At 36.8% G+C, this 14,955-nt stretch overlaps 2 protein-coding genes across 4 annotated transcripts in view; one reads left to right on the forward strand and one right to left on the reverse strand.

The window, feature by feature from the left end:
- Positions 1 to 14,955, reverse strand: part of FOXP2 (forkhead box P2) — a 606,662-nt gene that overhangs the window by 267,678 nt on the left and 324,029 nt on the right. The window lies entirely within an intron of this gene.
- Positions 9,469 to 9,644, forward strand: LOC117018197 (ATP synthase membrane subunit DAPIT, mitochondrial-like). Its single transcript, XM_033099060.1, is given in 2 exon segments — positions 9,469 to 9,529; positions 9,532 to 9,644. Coding segments are annotated over 2 exon segments (174 nt in total).

The following is a 14,955-nucleotide window of genomic DNA, read 5'->3' on the forward strand; positions in this document are numbered from 1 at the left end:
ATTCCTCTTATTACAAACTGAGGAACCTGGGACGCATACAGGTTAAGTTGCTCAGGGTCAAACAATATTTAATCCACTCTTCAAATTTCAGTGTTTTCACTCAACAGTCTGTATTCTTCCTGTTACGTCACAATGTCTCCCTGGCCAACTAGGTACCATCCAACTTCTACACACAGAGTACTGTGTTAGGTGTTGTGGGGAGGCAGGAGAGGAATCCATAGTGAAACACAGGCTAGGCTCTGCCCTGGGAACTTCCAATTGCGTAACACAGGTAAGCGACGGATCTCATCCAGCCTACCTAGAAGACAAGGTACAAGATGAGAGCACAAATGCCACATGGTGTGAGTTCTGAACTCTGAACTCTCTTATCTCCTGGGAGATCAAGGAAGCTTACGTGGAAGAGATCCCAGGATTGGAAATGGTCTCCCCATGTATATGTAGGATTTCTGTAAAAAAAAAAAATATGCTTGAGAATGCTCCAAGCAAAGAGATGCAACACTGAAAATATAATAATGAGCTGCATCGTAGGACTGGCGTACGGTGCAGTGACCGAAATGGACTCGTGAGTCCACCAGGAGCGGACGGAATGCTTAAGGGGTGGCTGCACTTGAAATTGGAGGGACTTGAATGTCAGGAGGAGTCCAAACTGTATTTCTTAGTCAACAGGAGTATCAAAACTGTTATCAAAGCTGGAGAATGATAAGATTAGAGGCATTTTAGGAAAGTTAACATTGACCTGTGTATAAAATAAAATTAAGAAACCGGAGATGGAAAAAAAAACAATTGGAAAAAACTTTAGTAATAACTCTGATGTGAGGACTATTATCTTTTGTAATTTACAAATGGGGAGACTGAGGCAGAGCCAGATGAACTAACTTGCCATAGTACACAGCCAGTTAACAATTAGTGTGGGAAAAATAGAAGAGCTAAGTATTCAGTTAAAATATTCATATGAAGAAAAAATGTTCGAGTCAATAAAATATTCATCAAAATGCATCAAGTTTATTCTTTACTGGAAGTAACTCACTTTTTTGGAAGTTCTTTAAAGATGAGATAAAACTATTTTTGTCTTAATCACAATGCAGGATGATTATAATACAACAATGAGATTTTTAAATATCTATAGCTAAGCTTAGCATTCTATACACTCCATCCTTAGATCTGGCTAAAGTAGGAAATAATATCACTGAGTGTGTGAAAAGGAGGTATCAAATTTGTATAATGATTAGCTCAGGAGAAAAATAAAAGCTAGACTAGAATATATATCTCTAATGAAAAATTATAATTTATTAAACAAGTTTTAATCATTTAACTGTTATCAGATTCTTTAAGGCAATATTATTCTTTTTCCAACAACAACAAAAAAATGTCTAGAAAGTGTTGACTCGAACTTTAAAACAATGGTCAAAATTTTCCAGTAAAAGATATCAAAAATGCTAAATCAATGGTAATTAAGCAAAAAAGGTAACTTTTCTCTAACCAAATAAACAGCTCATCCTTACATTTAAAAGGTATTTCATTAATGAGAAATGATAGAACTCTTTAGAATTACAGCAAAAGAAAAACCAAAGGTTACCAATAAGACAATGAAGAGGTAGCAAGTACTAAAGTATACTTGCAAAAACCAAGGTTTGCTTTCTTCTTGCCACTTTCAATTTGTAATGAACAAGTGCTTTTCCTTAAATACGAGATCATCAATGATGTGCAAAGCTAGGACACACATTCATTCTATTACTTAGGATGAGGCCGGGGACATGACCACTGTTACTTATTATGGGTAATATGTGAATTAGAATACTGACATGTTTTACTCTTTAAGATTTTCAGGAAGTATAGCAGCAAACTATTCTCACATAAATTTTGACTTAAAAAATAATAAAGGACAAAAAGTAAGGGTGAAAATTGTATTTTAAATTATGGTAGCCCAATCTGCTAATAAGGCGATGTTATGATATAGTTATGTTTTTGATGCCTTTTTATGATAAAAAATAAAAATAAGAATAATTTGATGTCAAATGTGGGTACCAAAGTTCATAAATAAAATATGTAAATAAAGCATTTCAAGTATCATTATTATTGTTCTGTTTTACAAATAAAATGTTACTGAAATATTCAGCTTTATATTTTGTAAGGAATAAAACAGGAAGAAAAATAGTTTCATAATATCTGAAAAAAATTTTATATGTCATTTTAAGCAAATTTTAAAAATGTGTTAGAGTTAAACATGCATTTATTATTTATAAAATACCATAAACACACAGGAAAAATATACTGTTAAATATTCACACAGAAATAAAATAAAGAAGGACTTATACTTTAGAAAAACACCGTTTGCTCATAAATGTGATTGTTTTTTTTCTTGATGGCTGCTGAGGGAAAAGTATTAACAGATGGTCATTCATATTGTTAAAAAGAATGATATAATATTTGCACTAGCACTTCTCACTATGTAAAGCATTGTTCTTGTCCCTTCTCTGAAAACTATTTCTAGCAGTTTTAGGTGAAGAACCTAAGATGACAAAGGCCACAGGGCAGACTGCTGTTAGCACCAGGTTTTGACAATGTTGCAGGTTCTGAAGCTAGTAGAAACTTCCAAAATATTGCTACATTCCAACCGAGGAATTACACTGCTATGTTCTATGCTATTGAAACACCTCCTTGGTGGTCTGATACGTGACTGTTCTATTAGTAAAGCAAGTTAAATTGTAATTCAAATTATTTATCTTTTGGATATCACTAAACCTTCCATGAATATTTTATTTACTATTTAAAAATTGATTTTGCAGATTGTGGAAATTATTTCAAGAATGCAAATATCAGTTTCTCACACATTTAGACAGTTTTCACACTTTACCTTCCTCTGATACACAAAATTTGCATACAATGTAATATGATTTATTTCCATTTCACTTACTATTAACTCTACCTTTTCTCTTACTCTCTTTCCTTATTCTTTGTCTCATTTTCCTCCCTGTCCTTCCTTCCTCCTTCTCCCCCTCTCTTGTTCTCACTCTACAAGTTAACAAAACAAACGGAATTCTCAAAAAATACTTAAATGTTTCCAATTTTACTTAGTCATAATTTAATGGCCATGTTCACCTACAGTAACATAGGGAAAGATACTGTCTGTATAAAGACAGACATAGATATGGAAGGGAGGAAGGAGGAAAGGAGGGAGGAGGAGGGAGAGAGGAGGGAGAAGGGGATGGGCAGAGGGGGAGGAAGGACGGTGAGGGAGGGAAGAGGGAGGAAGAAAAGGGAATGAGGAAACGAGAGGAAGAGAGACAACTTATAAAGAGTGTATTTATGACTTGAAAGAGACAGTATGGTCTGTACTTTTTCTAGCCTCTAGAAAGAAAAAGCACGTTTGGGATATTGAAAAACACTTTCTCTTTTATCTTTTTTGTTAATTTAGTTTTGACTCAAACCTTTTTCAGGATGGAAATAGAATTATGTAAGTGACAAAGTTATACATAATGAAAGAGCAGTTTCCTCATTTTCTAACAACTATTTTTATTGTGCCTGGTGTTTTAATAAGTTTTATATAATGGATATCTGGAAATTAAGCTATAATGTGTACAAGAAGGATTCAAATCAGAATAAAGAAATCATCACATTTAGTTAAGTCTATCATGCCATGCCCATATAAACACTGCTCAACAAATATTAAACTAACCATGGTTATAAAAGTTAAAGCTTCACTTTCAGTTGAGTTAATGTTAAAAGTAACTTTAATTATTTTTCAAGACTATAAACAAAATTAGTTTGTTGGACAATAAACTAATATACAAGCCAAAGCAAAAATGTTTATTCCTAGCACAGAAAACTCTGAACTTATTTGAAGTGGACAGGGAAAAATAAACTCTACACAGAGGTACACTTGATTTTCAATTTGCTAAAACTTTGACACCAGTGCTTTCAAGCAGTCTGGTGTTCAGTTTTCCAATGAGACTCATCATATGTTGATCGTTGCATATATATATATATATATATATATATATATATATATATACATACACACACATATGTATGTGTGTATATATACATACATATATACATATATATACATACATACATACATATGTGTGTGTGTGTGTATATATATATATATATATATATATATATATATATATCACCTTTTTCTATACATACATGGTCTCAATGGACTAAATATCCTGCTATCTATTACTAAAATTGTTAGCGGTCTTTCACAGGCAAGGTTTTATTTTTCAATTAAATGTATTTTGGAAATGCTGACTGTAAAAAATAAAGTAACGGTTAGCAAAGAAGTGCCACTCACACTCCTAAGACAAACTGTATGAGCACCACATGAGCACAAAGAGAGAGCAAGTGCACTACTTAAATATATTCTCCAAATACAAAACAAAACAGAAGTCTCAGATCAGAAGCTTGACTCTCATAAAAACTCTGTTAATACTAATGCAAAGACTACCGTGGGTTCTAGGTATCAAAGATAGCAATGCTGTGTAACCATGTGTATCACTTACACTTTGCCTAAGGACATCTATTTTCACTTACTCTTTAAACACTACTACTTCCTACCAGCAGGCAGCACTGTTACATCTTTTACCTGCTACCAATGTTCATGTCACACATGCCATCTGTAACTTATTTCACGTTACCTGACCTTGGCTTGCATTTGAGCCTCATTATTTTGGCTCCACGCTATTTATCTTACAGATATTCTTATCTTCTTCCTAAAAGCAAAATTAGAACTAATAATAGAGTATCAGCAATGTCAGGTACAGAATATGTGAACATCAAGTAGGGAATGTGTAAGTAATGGATGCTACTATTTCTTTCCACTTAATCGTTTATTCCTTATTACAACTTAAAGAAACTGCAATTAAGTGTATTGCGAAATTGTTTGATTTAACAAATTTAGTATTAGAGACTTTTCATTTCTGATGTTATATAGTCACTAAACTATTGCTTTTATAATAAGGATTGTATGAACCTTGATATTAAAGCACCTTTTAAAATTACCTATATCTATTCTTGCAGAAAAATGAATTAAGGTATAATAAATTATTTAGAAATCCACACACATAAATCTATTAGAGAAAATATCATATAACGACACTCGTAAACAATTTATATTCTACAACTTAATACTAGGACACATATTCACCTGACAGAATCCATCCTACCTTAACCAAAATTATTATTTTCTACTTCATCAAAAAGCACTTAAATGTAAAATAGACCAACATCAAAATATATTAAGAGAAATTCTTTGGTTCCTTTACTAACTAATCAGAGATACACAGAAAAGGACCTTTTAAGTTTAATGACACCTGCTCATTAAATGATGCTAAACACTAAAATACCATGAACAGCGGGGAATTTCAGTTTACATTAGAGAAAAAAAAATAAAAGGGTAAAAATGACTGAAGTTGGTCAGCTCAAGCTGATAGGGCACTTCAAATGAATAACCAAAGAATAAAAGAGACACTCTAGGTTAAATTAGGTTCTCCTATTCCTTTTCTTCAAAGTGCTTAACTTCACAAATTTTATTTGAATTAGCTAAACTGCCCAAATCAAAGCAGATATAAAGTTAAACAGGCAACTACACTTCACAATAGTTTACCTATTATACAACAGGTAAAATTTTCATTTTAAAAAAGTGATTTTGATTTTTAAATGTGAATATTCCTTTTCTTCATTGAAGCAATTGATGTGTGTCATTTCTAAGAAAACACTGCTCCACGGACTAAACATATACAAAGCTTCAGACGAATAGGTTTGTGTAAATAGTTTTATTCATACAATTTTATTCTCTCATGTAAGTTAAAAAAATTTTCCTTTCAAATACCAATATCTGATGATAAAGTATTCTGTAGCCAATTAGAATGGACTGCACAATATTTTATTTCACATACTTTTTAAAAAGTAGAACATTTTCCTTAGTTTATAACTTTTTATTTAGCATGTGATTTTTTCTTGTTTGAATCATATTTCCAAACTCTTATTTACATTTGCCAAACAGTGGCATTTCTTCAGGTAAAGTGGACTAAACCCTGACGAAACTGTAAGGTTGCCATCATTTGGCATGGACACCTCCCTCTCCTTCATTTCTCCTTTTCCTTTAGGCAACTCAGGGTCACCCTTGCTGTGCTGCTTACTCCTTTATAAACGGTAATGCCATTCAGGAAGTCCCATCCTGTCCTAGCGAGGTCACACTGCCCTCCAAGGCGCGCGGCCAGCCTGCCCTACAGGCAGGCAGAGGAAAGATGGTCCCTCTTCACCACACAGATGAAGTTGCTGGTTAATAAACTACATTGGCTACTAAGAAGCATTTTGGTCCCCGGGGGATTGCCCTGCAAACTTCAGATCATACCGTGTATGCTTTTTGCTACTTTTTTGCATATACAGCTGTTGTTATAGTCTGAATATCCATGCTCCCCACCCCCAAAAAACCCATATGTGGAAATCCTGATCCCCAATATGGTGGTGTTGGAGGTGGGGCTCTGGGAGCTGACTAGGTCGTGGGCGGGGGCTCATGCTGGGAGCAGGGCCTTCGTCACAGGGACCCCAGGGAACTCCCTGGGCGCCTCAGCCACGGAGTTTCAAGTGAGGAAGCAAGACGTCACCAGTCACCAGACGCTTCCTCGGGCAGCGCCATGACCTCGGACTTCCGGGCTGCCAGAACCGGGAGAAATGCATAGCTGTTGTTTATAACCCATCCAGCCTATGGGATTTCTGTTCTAGAAACTGAATGGACTGAGGCAGCCGTGCAATGAGAGGCTCTGGAGAGGGCGCTCTCTTGTCAGGCATTTTTCGTAAAAGGCAGATAATGTCCTTGTCACTTCGGAATATTTACTAGTATTTTCTAGGAATTTATATCTGTGCTTCATTTAGGCCATATAATTTAGTCGACCATGAATTTAAAAATGCAAAAGAACAAATAAGGGTAAGGGCTAGGGTAAGCAATGCTCTCTTCATATCACTATGGTAGCATTTCTCAGGGACTAGTCACAGAACCCAAGTTTCCCAAGACTGTCTGCAATAAATAGGTTCCATCGGAAAAAATACTTGCATCTCTTGTAGATGCATGAAGACTGTAAAGCTATAAAAGGCTATGAGAACTGTAAAGAACAGTGGTACCCCTTTTTCATTAAATCCCATATATGTGCCTTAGTGTTTTGGGAACCTATTTTGCAAGTCTGAGTCTTAAGAATTCCTTGCAAATGTACTACACAATCTCATATCAGTATTTCTGATATACAAAAAGCTGTGAGAATCAAAAGGTATTTTTATTTGTTTGTTGTAATTCAGTTGATAAAAATCGACCTAACTTGAACTTATATGGCAGTAAAACGCAAACTAAACTGACATGAGGCTGTGTTTGTACTCATACGTGCATTTCACTGAAGATATGCTGCTGTGTTTGATTATAAAATACTGCCCTGATTCTCCAGGGGCTTTTACATAATATACAGAATATCTACCCCATTACCTTTCTTTAATCCAAAGAATTCTGAACTTTGAAATTTATCTTACTAGGATTTAGGAAAAGAGATTGTGGAGCTGTACAAACTAAGCAGGTCAAGAATATAGATATAGTTGGTAAAGAACAGAGTCAGTAGAACAAACAAAATCACTGGTATGAGACATGTTGCAGGATTTTTGTAATGGCATTAGATTAGAAAACACTTGAACAAATTATATGGTCTGAGTCAACTTGTTTACACCAGATCACATTGTGCCAGGCACACAGTAGGTCCTCAATAAATATGTGTTTACTAGATTAGATAATTGATGAAGTCTAAGGCTGATTTCAGTACGTAACTGTGTAAACTGTGAGAAAGGTGGATCTGTATTCGTTACACAGTATCTCTAGAGGTGGGGACCCTAGAGCATCAGGAGAAGGCATCTTGACATTGAAAGGATCACTCATTATATTCAAATACTTCTGTTTTAATTTAAGTTAATGTTTTCCTCTTAATCTATAATCATATAAATATGTATTATAACCAACAAAATGTATTCAATGTTTCAATTTCTTCTATCAATTAAACAAGTCAAACCTTTTTAGTCTTTTCTCTAGAAATGGTATGATAGACATTCATCTCTTCCATTTTACTCTCTTCACTTGCTCTATATCCTCTTATTTCAGAGTAACAACCTCAGCTGTACACAGTATTTTAAAAGTATGCTATAATAACATCCGATTCAGTCTGATTCCATTTCAAACGCTAACCTGAAGTTTGCTATGCTGCACCCTTGACCACAGGTGGGAGGTCAGCAGAGCACAGAGACAGGGCAAGGGCTTTGAAATCTAACAGACCTGCCCTTGATCTTCAGGTCCACCTTAAAAATAAATCACTGAACTGCAAGACAATTACAATCCCGAGACTCAGTTTTCTCCACTATTAACACGGGAATGGTTAATTCTGACCCTGCAGCATTGTTTGAGGGTTTAAATTGGGTTAAAATGTGAAAGGTGCCTGGTGGGAAATAAGAAACCTGGTGTGATGGGGGGGATGGGGAAAAGAGAAGTGGGAGGAGGCTAAGGACTGAAAAATGTGAAGTTTTATGCCTCTAATCTCTGCAACTCTAGGGAAGAAACCATTGCTTTTAAAAAGCAAAAGTTTACAGTGCGAACTTTCTGGAAGGATATGTACAAAATGTCAATGGTGGTTTTCACAAGTAATACTAGTGTTAATAATGTGTGTTGTTTCCTTAATATTCCTCCACATTATTGGAATCTACTATGATAGGTGTGTATTACTTTTGAAATTAAAAAAAAAATTGAATGCATTTTTATTTTTAGGAAAATGTTTCAATATTTAAAGAGCTTTAAGTATGTATAAAATTAAGTCTTGAGGAGATTTTCAGGCTTCAATAATTCTAGAGAAATGAGCTTTTAATATAAATAAAAAAAATTAGAAATAAGGGGAGTTTCACCAAATCCATTCAAATTTTATTCTCTTGCATAATACCCTGCTCCCGCCCCTCAACAAAAACTTCCTTAACCATCGGTGTTTACCTCATATTACCTACATTAATATATTTTAGAATAGTTATTAAGAAAGCAATGGGTGTAATTTACTTAAAAATTATTAGTGAATTTGAACTTTTTTTTCATTTTCATTGGTCATTTTTATATTTTCTTTTGAAAATTTTTCACAGCTTTTCCCCCAGTTTTCTGGTGTATTTTATTGATTTTAAAGTGTGTTTTTATAACTATTAAGGACATTTAAGTTTTCATATATTTATTGCAAATATCTTCCCAGTTTATTTCATTTTTATATAATCTGACCCCTTTTCTCATTGTGGGTTTTTTTATATGATCTCTGTTTAAAAGCATTTGCTTAACCCAAAATTAAATTAATATCAGCATAATTTTGTTTAAGTATTAGATGACTACGATTTCACATTTAATTTAACATATTAACAATTTGAAACAGTCTGCAGAATTCCTGCTTTTTGCTAGGTTGAATCATGGCAGGTCCAGAGACTGATGCCCAATTCCATTTCACTTGAATCAAAAAATATTTCAACTCTTTACGCTCACAAGTAGAATGAACTGTGTACTGGCCATATATGGAGGCATTGCTCTGCTGGTCTTATACTTCAAGTTAAGTTCTGAGAAAACTCCAGCTGCAAAAGCAACATAACGGATTCTAACTGCACCTCATCTGTTAACCCATGTCTGGAGAAGCTAATGCCAACTCATCATGGTATACTCAATTTGCACAAGTAATTATGAACCTGAAAAAAAAAAAAAAGAATTTGACACGGTATTTTTGAAAAAAAAAAAAGTAGCTTTTTAATGCAAATACTCGAGATTTTTATTGAAAATCTATCCCTTTGCTCAGTTTAGAATGCTTTCCTTATTATATGTTGATTTTTAAAATGAAAGGTCTATATTTAGGGATATCTATTACAACTCCTTATCCACTCTTCTCTCTTGGTTAATGCAATCACTCTCTACCCAATTTCTCAACTAAAAAAAAGAGAGAGAGAGATAGAGAGAGAGATAGAGATAGATAGAGAGAGAGAGAGAGAGAGAGAGAAGAAGAGAAGGCAAACTCAGCTTCATCTTTGAGCGTTTGGTCCTTTCCCTCTTCTGGAACGTCCAGCCTCCCTTCTCTACTTATCACAACTGTCTCAGTATGACTCCTTGGCATGGCTTTAATCACCCTCATCAGAAATGACTTCTCCCTCCTCTGCACTGCTATATGGCAACACTGCTACTGCGCCTTGGATTGACCCATTAAGACAATGGAAAGCATATTTTATTTGTGGGTGTCTGGCCACTTCTAATAGATTAAACACATCCAATAAAATGCATTGAATGAATAGCTATTTTGCCTACCATCAATTCCAGTTCTCACAGAAAACCTGGGAAAATACTGCCATAGTCACAAACTTACAGAGACGCTGCAATTCTGGTACAGAGAATTTTTTTCCTGAAATGTTGGAGAGTAAGTTACCAACCGTCTTCCTCACCACCTCCAAATACTTCAGTGTGTGTTTCTTACAAGCAACTGTTCGTTACGTAAGTGTGGGCCATCAAAGCAGGACATTGACAGTGATGCATTCTCAGCACCACCTGATCTGCAGCCTGCTTTCAGGTTTAGTCACTCGGCCTGACCACAGGCTCTGTAGCGAAAGGATCCTGTTCCGAGTCACACCTTGAATTAGTTTTCCTGTCTCTTCAGTCTGCTCCAGTCTTGAACAGTTCTGGTCTCGCTTTGATTTTCATGACCTTGACACACTTGAAGGTTACAAGGCCAGTTATTGTGTTGATATGCCTTAATTTTGGTTTGTCTGTGTTTCCTCATGGTTACTTTCAGGTTGTACATCTTTGGCAGACATCGTACAGAAGTGATGCTGTTTTTCTCATTACATTCTATCAGGTGGTACATGAGTTCGTGGTATTTCTTTACTTACAGTGTTCACTTTGATCACTTGATTAAAGTGGTATCTGCCAGGCTTCTCCACTGTCAAGTTATTCTTTTCTTCTTTGTAATTAATAAACATTTTGTTGGGAGTTATTTTGAAACTATATCAATATCCTACTCCTTCCTTCCTCATTGAACTTTCAATTTATATGTGTGTATGAGTGTATGTGCATTTCATATTTCACTCTTTATGAAATGGTTTAAAATTGTTTACGTTGTAATTAAATTTCTTATAATTATTACTTATTTACTTTGATTCTCCAGTATGACTAATGGAAGCCTCTGCAAGTTGGTTTCCATGTTCTCGTAGCATGTTACAATCATTCTTTAAGTTTTTACTTATTTTTGCCACAACACTCATTTTCTAATTTCTCTGCCCAGTTATACAATGAGACATTTCTCCAAGGATCCCAGATTCCTCCTGGAGGAAACCCATATTTAGAAGGAAGATCTGGGTCCTAGGTATACTAACTTCTTTTGGGGTAGTGCTGTTTCCAGGGCCTCCCAGTGAGTAGAATTAGGGAATATATGTTATATACATTTGGTGTATATATATGTCATATATATTCATATATATATATATGTATATATATATATGTATGTGTATATATATATATATACACACACACACACACACACACACACACACACACACACATATTCCATATTTGTGGCATGGATGATGGAAAACCTAGCTTCCATATCGTTAATACATTCACTTATTTGAAACACCTGCTGTGGGCAATTCGTCTGTCATCTTCACCTCCACTGTTCTCCCAGTTTGGGCTCCAACAACAATGGCTGCCTGTTCTCCCACATGGGTGTCGCCTTCATGCTGCTGAGCTCTGACTCCACGACCTTCCTGTAGACACACTCTTACCGTTCTCCTATGACTTGGACTCCCGACAGCAAGCCACTCCCCCCAAGCTGACGCCCTCCTCAGTCCCCCGCCTGCGATACTCCATGCCAAGCTGTCCTTCTGCTGGATGCCCTCCTCTGTAGTCAGGCTCTCGACACCCTGGGCAAGACATGTCTCCTTTGCAGGCACCTTCGTACCCTGCTTGGGCTCTGACACCTGTCCTGGGCCAACTGACTTCCATCCTGCTCCTTACACATGTACCTTTTTTTTCTGCCCTACCTAATGGCTTTAAGACTAAATAGTTTAAGAAGGGAAGAGGAGGGGAAATGAATGGAGGAAATGAAAGGGGGAAGAAGAAGAGGAAGAGCTATTAAGTAGAAAATTTTTTAAACACACGTGGCTAAAAATATTCTATACTGCTTTTGGCTTGGGGAGCGTGAGAAACGATATCAGCAACTTCTCCAGAACTGCAGAACTCAATGTCCTCTTGCCATTCTGGGTGTATTTTGCTGTGTTCCCACCAGCACATCTACAACAACCATGTCCGTCCACACTGGACATTTACTAGCCTCCTCTCCAGAATCTCTCTGCACTGCCTTCTTCCTGAGCGCCTACCTCCCCAGTCACTGACTCCACACCAAGCACCGATGTGGAGCGCGCGCTGATTTTCTGAAGCCAGTCAGCTGATCTGACCCTGCAGGCTATTGTCATCAGTCTAAAAAGGGACCTGGACGAGGCCTTGGCCAATTAATCCATCCCACTCCCCTGTCCAGTGGCTGGGTCCAAGGTAGGCGCTTGACTAAGTTGGTCCAGAGTGACTTCCAGGAATGCGCAGACACAGTTCTATGTTCTCGTCTGGGCTGGTGATGTGAGGATGTAGGGCTTGCAGCCACTGCAAGAAGAGAGCCCGAAGCTGTGTGGGGACCTCTATGGGGCAAGGCACTGAAAGGAGTCCAGAAATATCAGAGCCAGGGGAAGGAACTTATTGTTTGCATTCGATCAGCATATCTTCACAGCCACGAGGCACTTCACACTGTTTTAGTTATCTTCCCAGTAGTCTGACAAATGCCCATGGACTGGCTGCACAGAGGCATTCACTGTGTATTCCAAAAGACCTTCCTGCTGCTGGCTGTTTAAAACTACTTGTCCGAACCATGCTCCCTGACCTATTCACTTCCTGAAAGCAAGTCAGGAATGAAAGACTGTTCTTGACAATACTGCATCCCTTCCTCATTTACCCTCAGCTGTATTTGCATCATCCTGGTTCCTAGGTTTCTGGTCCCAAAAGTTCCTATTAATTGTGACTTCTGGACGGTTCTGTCTGGCACTCCTCCAATCTCCCATTTGGGTTTACTGGACTTTGGCTTCCCAAGTGGATCTCAGTACTGCTTGTTGATCTTCCGTGCGGGCCCCAATCTTCCCCTGTATTACGTCTACTGAAGAGCTCTCTGCTTCAGTTCCCACCTTGTAGTCTCACCATCTGAGCGTCTTCTGCCCCTCTCTGATTCAGGCACAGCGAACACATGACGGAATCCTCACCCTGTGTCACGCACTGTATTAAAGATCTTGACACCAGATTCTCCCTTGACATAAATAAGTTATAAATAATATATTCATAATTCATGCAATTAAAATATTTATTTTATTTTAAAATCACCACAGTGCATTCTGCTGGCATGCCTTTATTCTAAAGATCTAGTGATATTTTACAGTAAACAGCTGAACTCAAATTAGAATTAATAAGGATGATTTTATTTTGATTTCTTACATTCCAAAACTGTCAGTTTTATGTGGATATTTGAGGACTAAACATTTTCTTGGCTTATGACAAGGTCAGTTGAAAATTCTTAAAACCCCTGGTTAGCTATGGACCAAAAGGTCTAATTTTTATGGCTAGTATCCTAACTTCTGAAATGAAGTACATTTTAAACAGGAATATGTTAAGTTAATAGCGTGGACAGTTCCACTACACCAGCATCACAGAGACATTTATCAGTCCCTGGAACAGGCCAGGCGCTGTGAGAGGATCTGCAGACCCCACGGGGACACCAGTGTGCCCTGCCCTCGTGGAGCTGAGCTCAGTTGTGAGAGACAGACAATGACCCTGATCTATCACTTACAAAATATGCAGTGACGATACCTTGAAGTTTTCATTTGGATCTTCCCCTGGTATTCGTGTAGGCACAATCCCTTGAGTGAAATACTTAGAAAAATATCTGAATGAGGAGTCTTAATCCAAATGCTCATGCAGGCTGAGTAGATGTTTAACCCAGAGAAGAAGCAAGGTGGGAAATTTGGCACAGTAGCAGACTTATGTCCAGTGGGAAGGGATATGCTGCCACATGGAATGTGACTTAGTGTTGTCAGAGCTTCCTGTATTTCTAGAGAAGACAGATGCTTAAATGTTGAAAATCAATTTAAAAACTATGGGGCCAAACAAAAATGTTATGAAGATTTGGCCTGCAAGCCCCCAGTGTGTAATGCATAACAAAAGCTGGAGCCTAGGTTTGTGATGAACCGGTTTAATACTTACTATCAACTCAAATCTCATGTACTTTCTCATGGACAAATTCTGAAACCACTCCTGAGCACTGGATGCGAAACCCACCCAAGCAGCGGCATTCACAGTGCTGATGTTCACAAATTTTGTTACGTTTCACCCTCATATGGTAATAGACATTATTCTCTGTCTCTTTCCATTGTGATTAATTACTGTTCAAGTTAACTATACCACACAACCCTTTAATTGTAACTAATTCTTCTTTGAGTTTCTTATGCATTTTCCTCACCATGAACGAATAAGTTATTCATGGTTCAAATCTTGTTTGATATTCTATGGTCTGCTTTGAAATTTCTTCAAGCTAAAATCATCTTTGTCCTGCCATATGGTGTTTGAACACAACTGGAGAATGATCAGTAATTTGTTCACATACCATTGCTTATGAAGTAGTTTCCTGTGAAAAATCCTATCTTTGCATATACTAGGTACTCTTTTATTTGGAGAAGAAAAAGAGCTATTCTTAGTTAGCACTTTAATTTTTACAAAAGGCTGTCAACCTTAAGTCGGCCATTTTTATCTCTAAGGCATAGGATCTGTATCTAGTCTGTAAGTCAGCATAACTTTTCTTTAGGTCCTCATAACCTTCACATGTTGGGGCTCAA

Source organism: Rhinolophus ferrumequinum, chromosome 26 (assembly GCF_004115265.2).
Source record: "Rhinolophus ferrumequinum isolate MPI-CBG mRhiFer1 chromosome 26, mRhiFer1_v1.p, whole genome shotgun sequence".
Lineage (NCBI taxonomy): Eukaryota > Metazoa > Chordata > Mammalia > Chiroptera > Rhinolophidae > Rhinolophus > Rhinolophus ferrumequinum.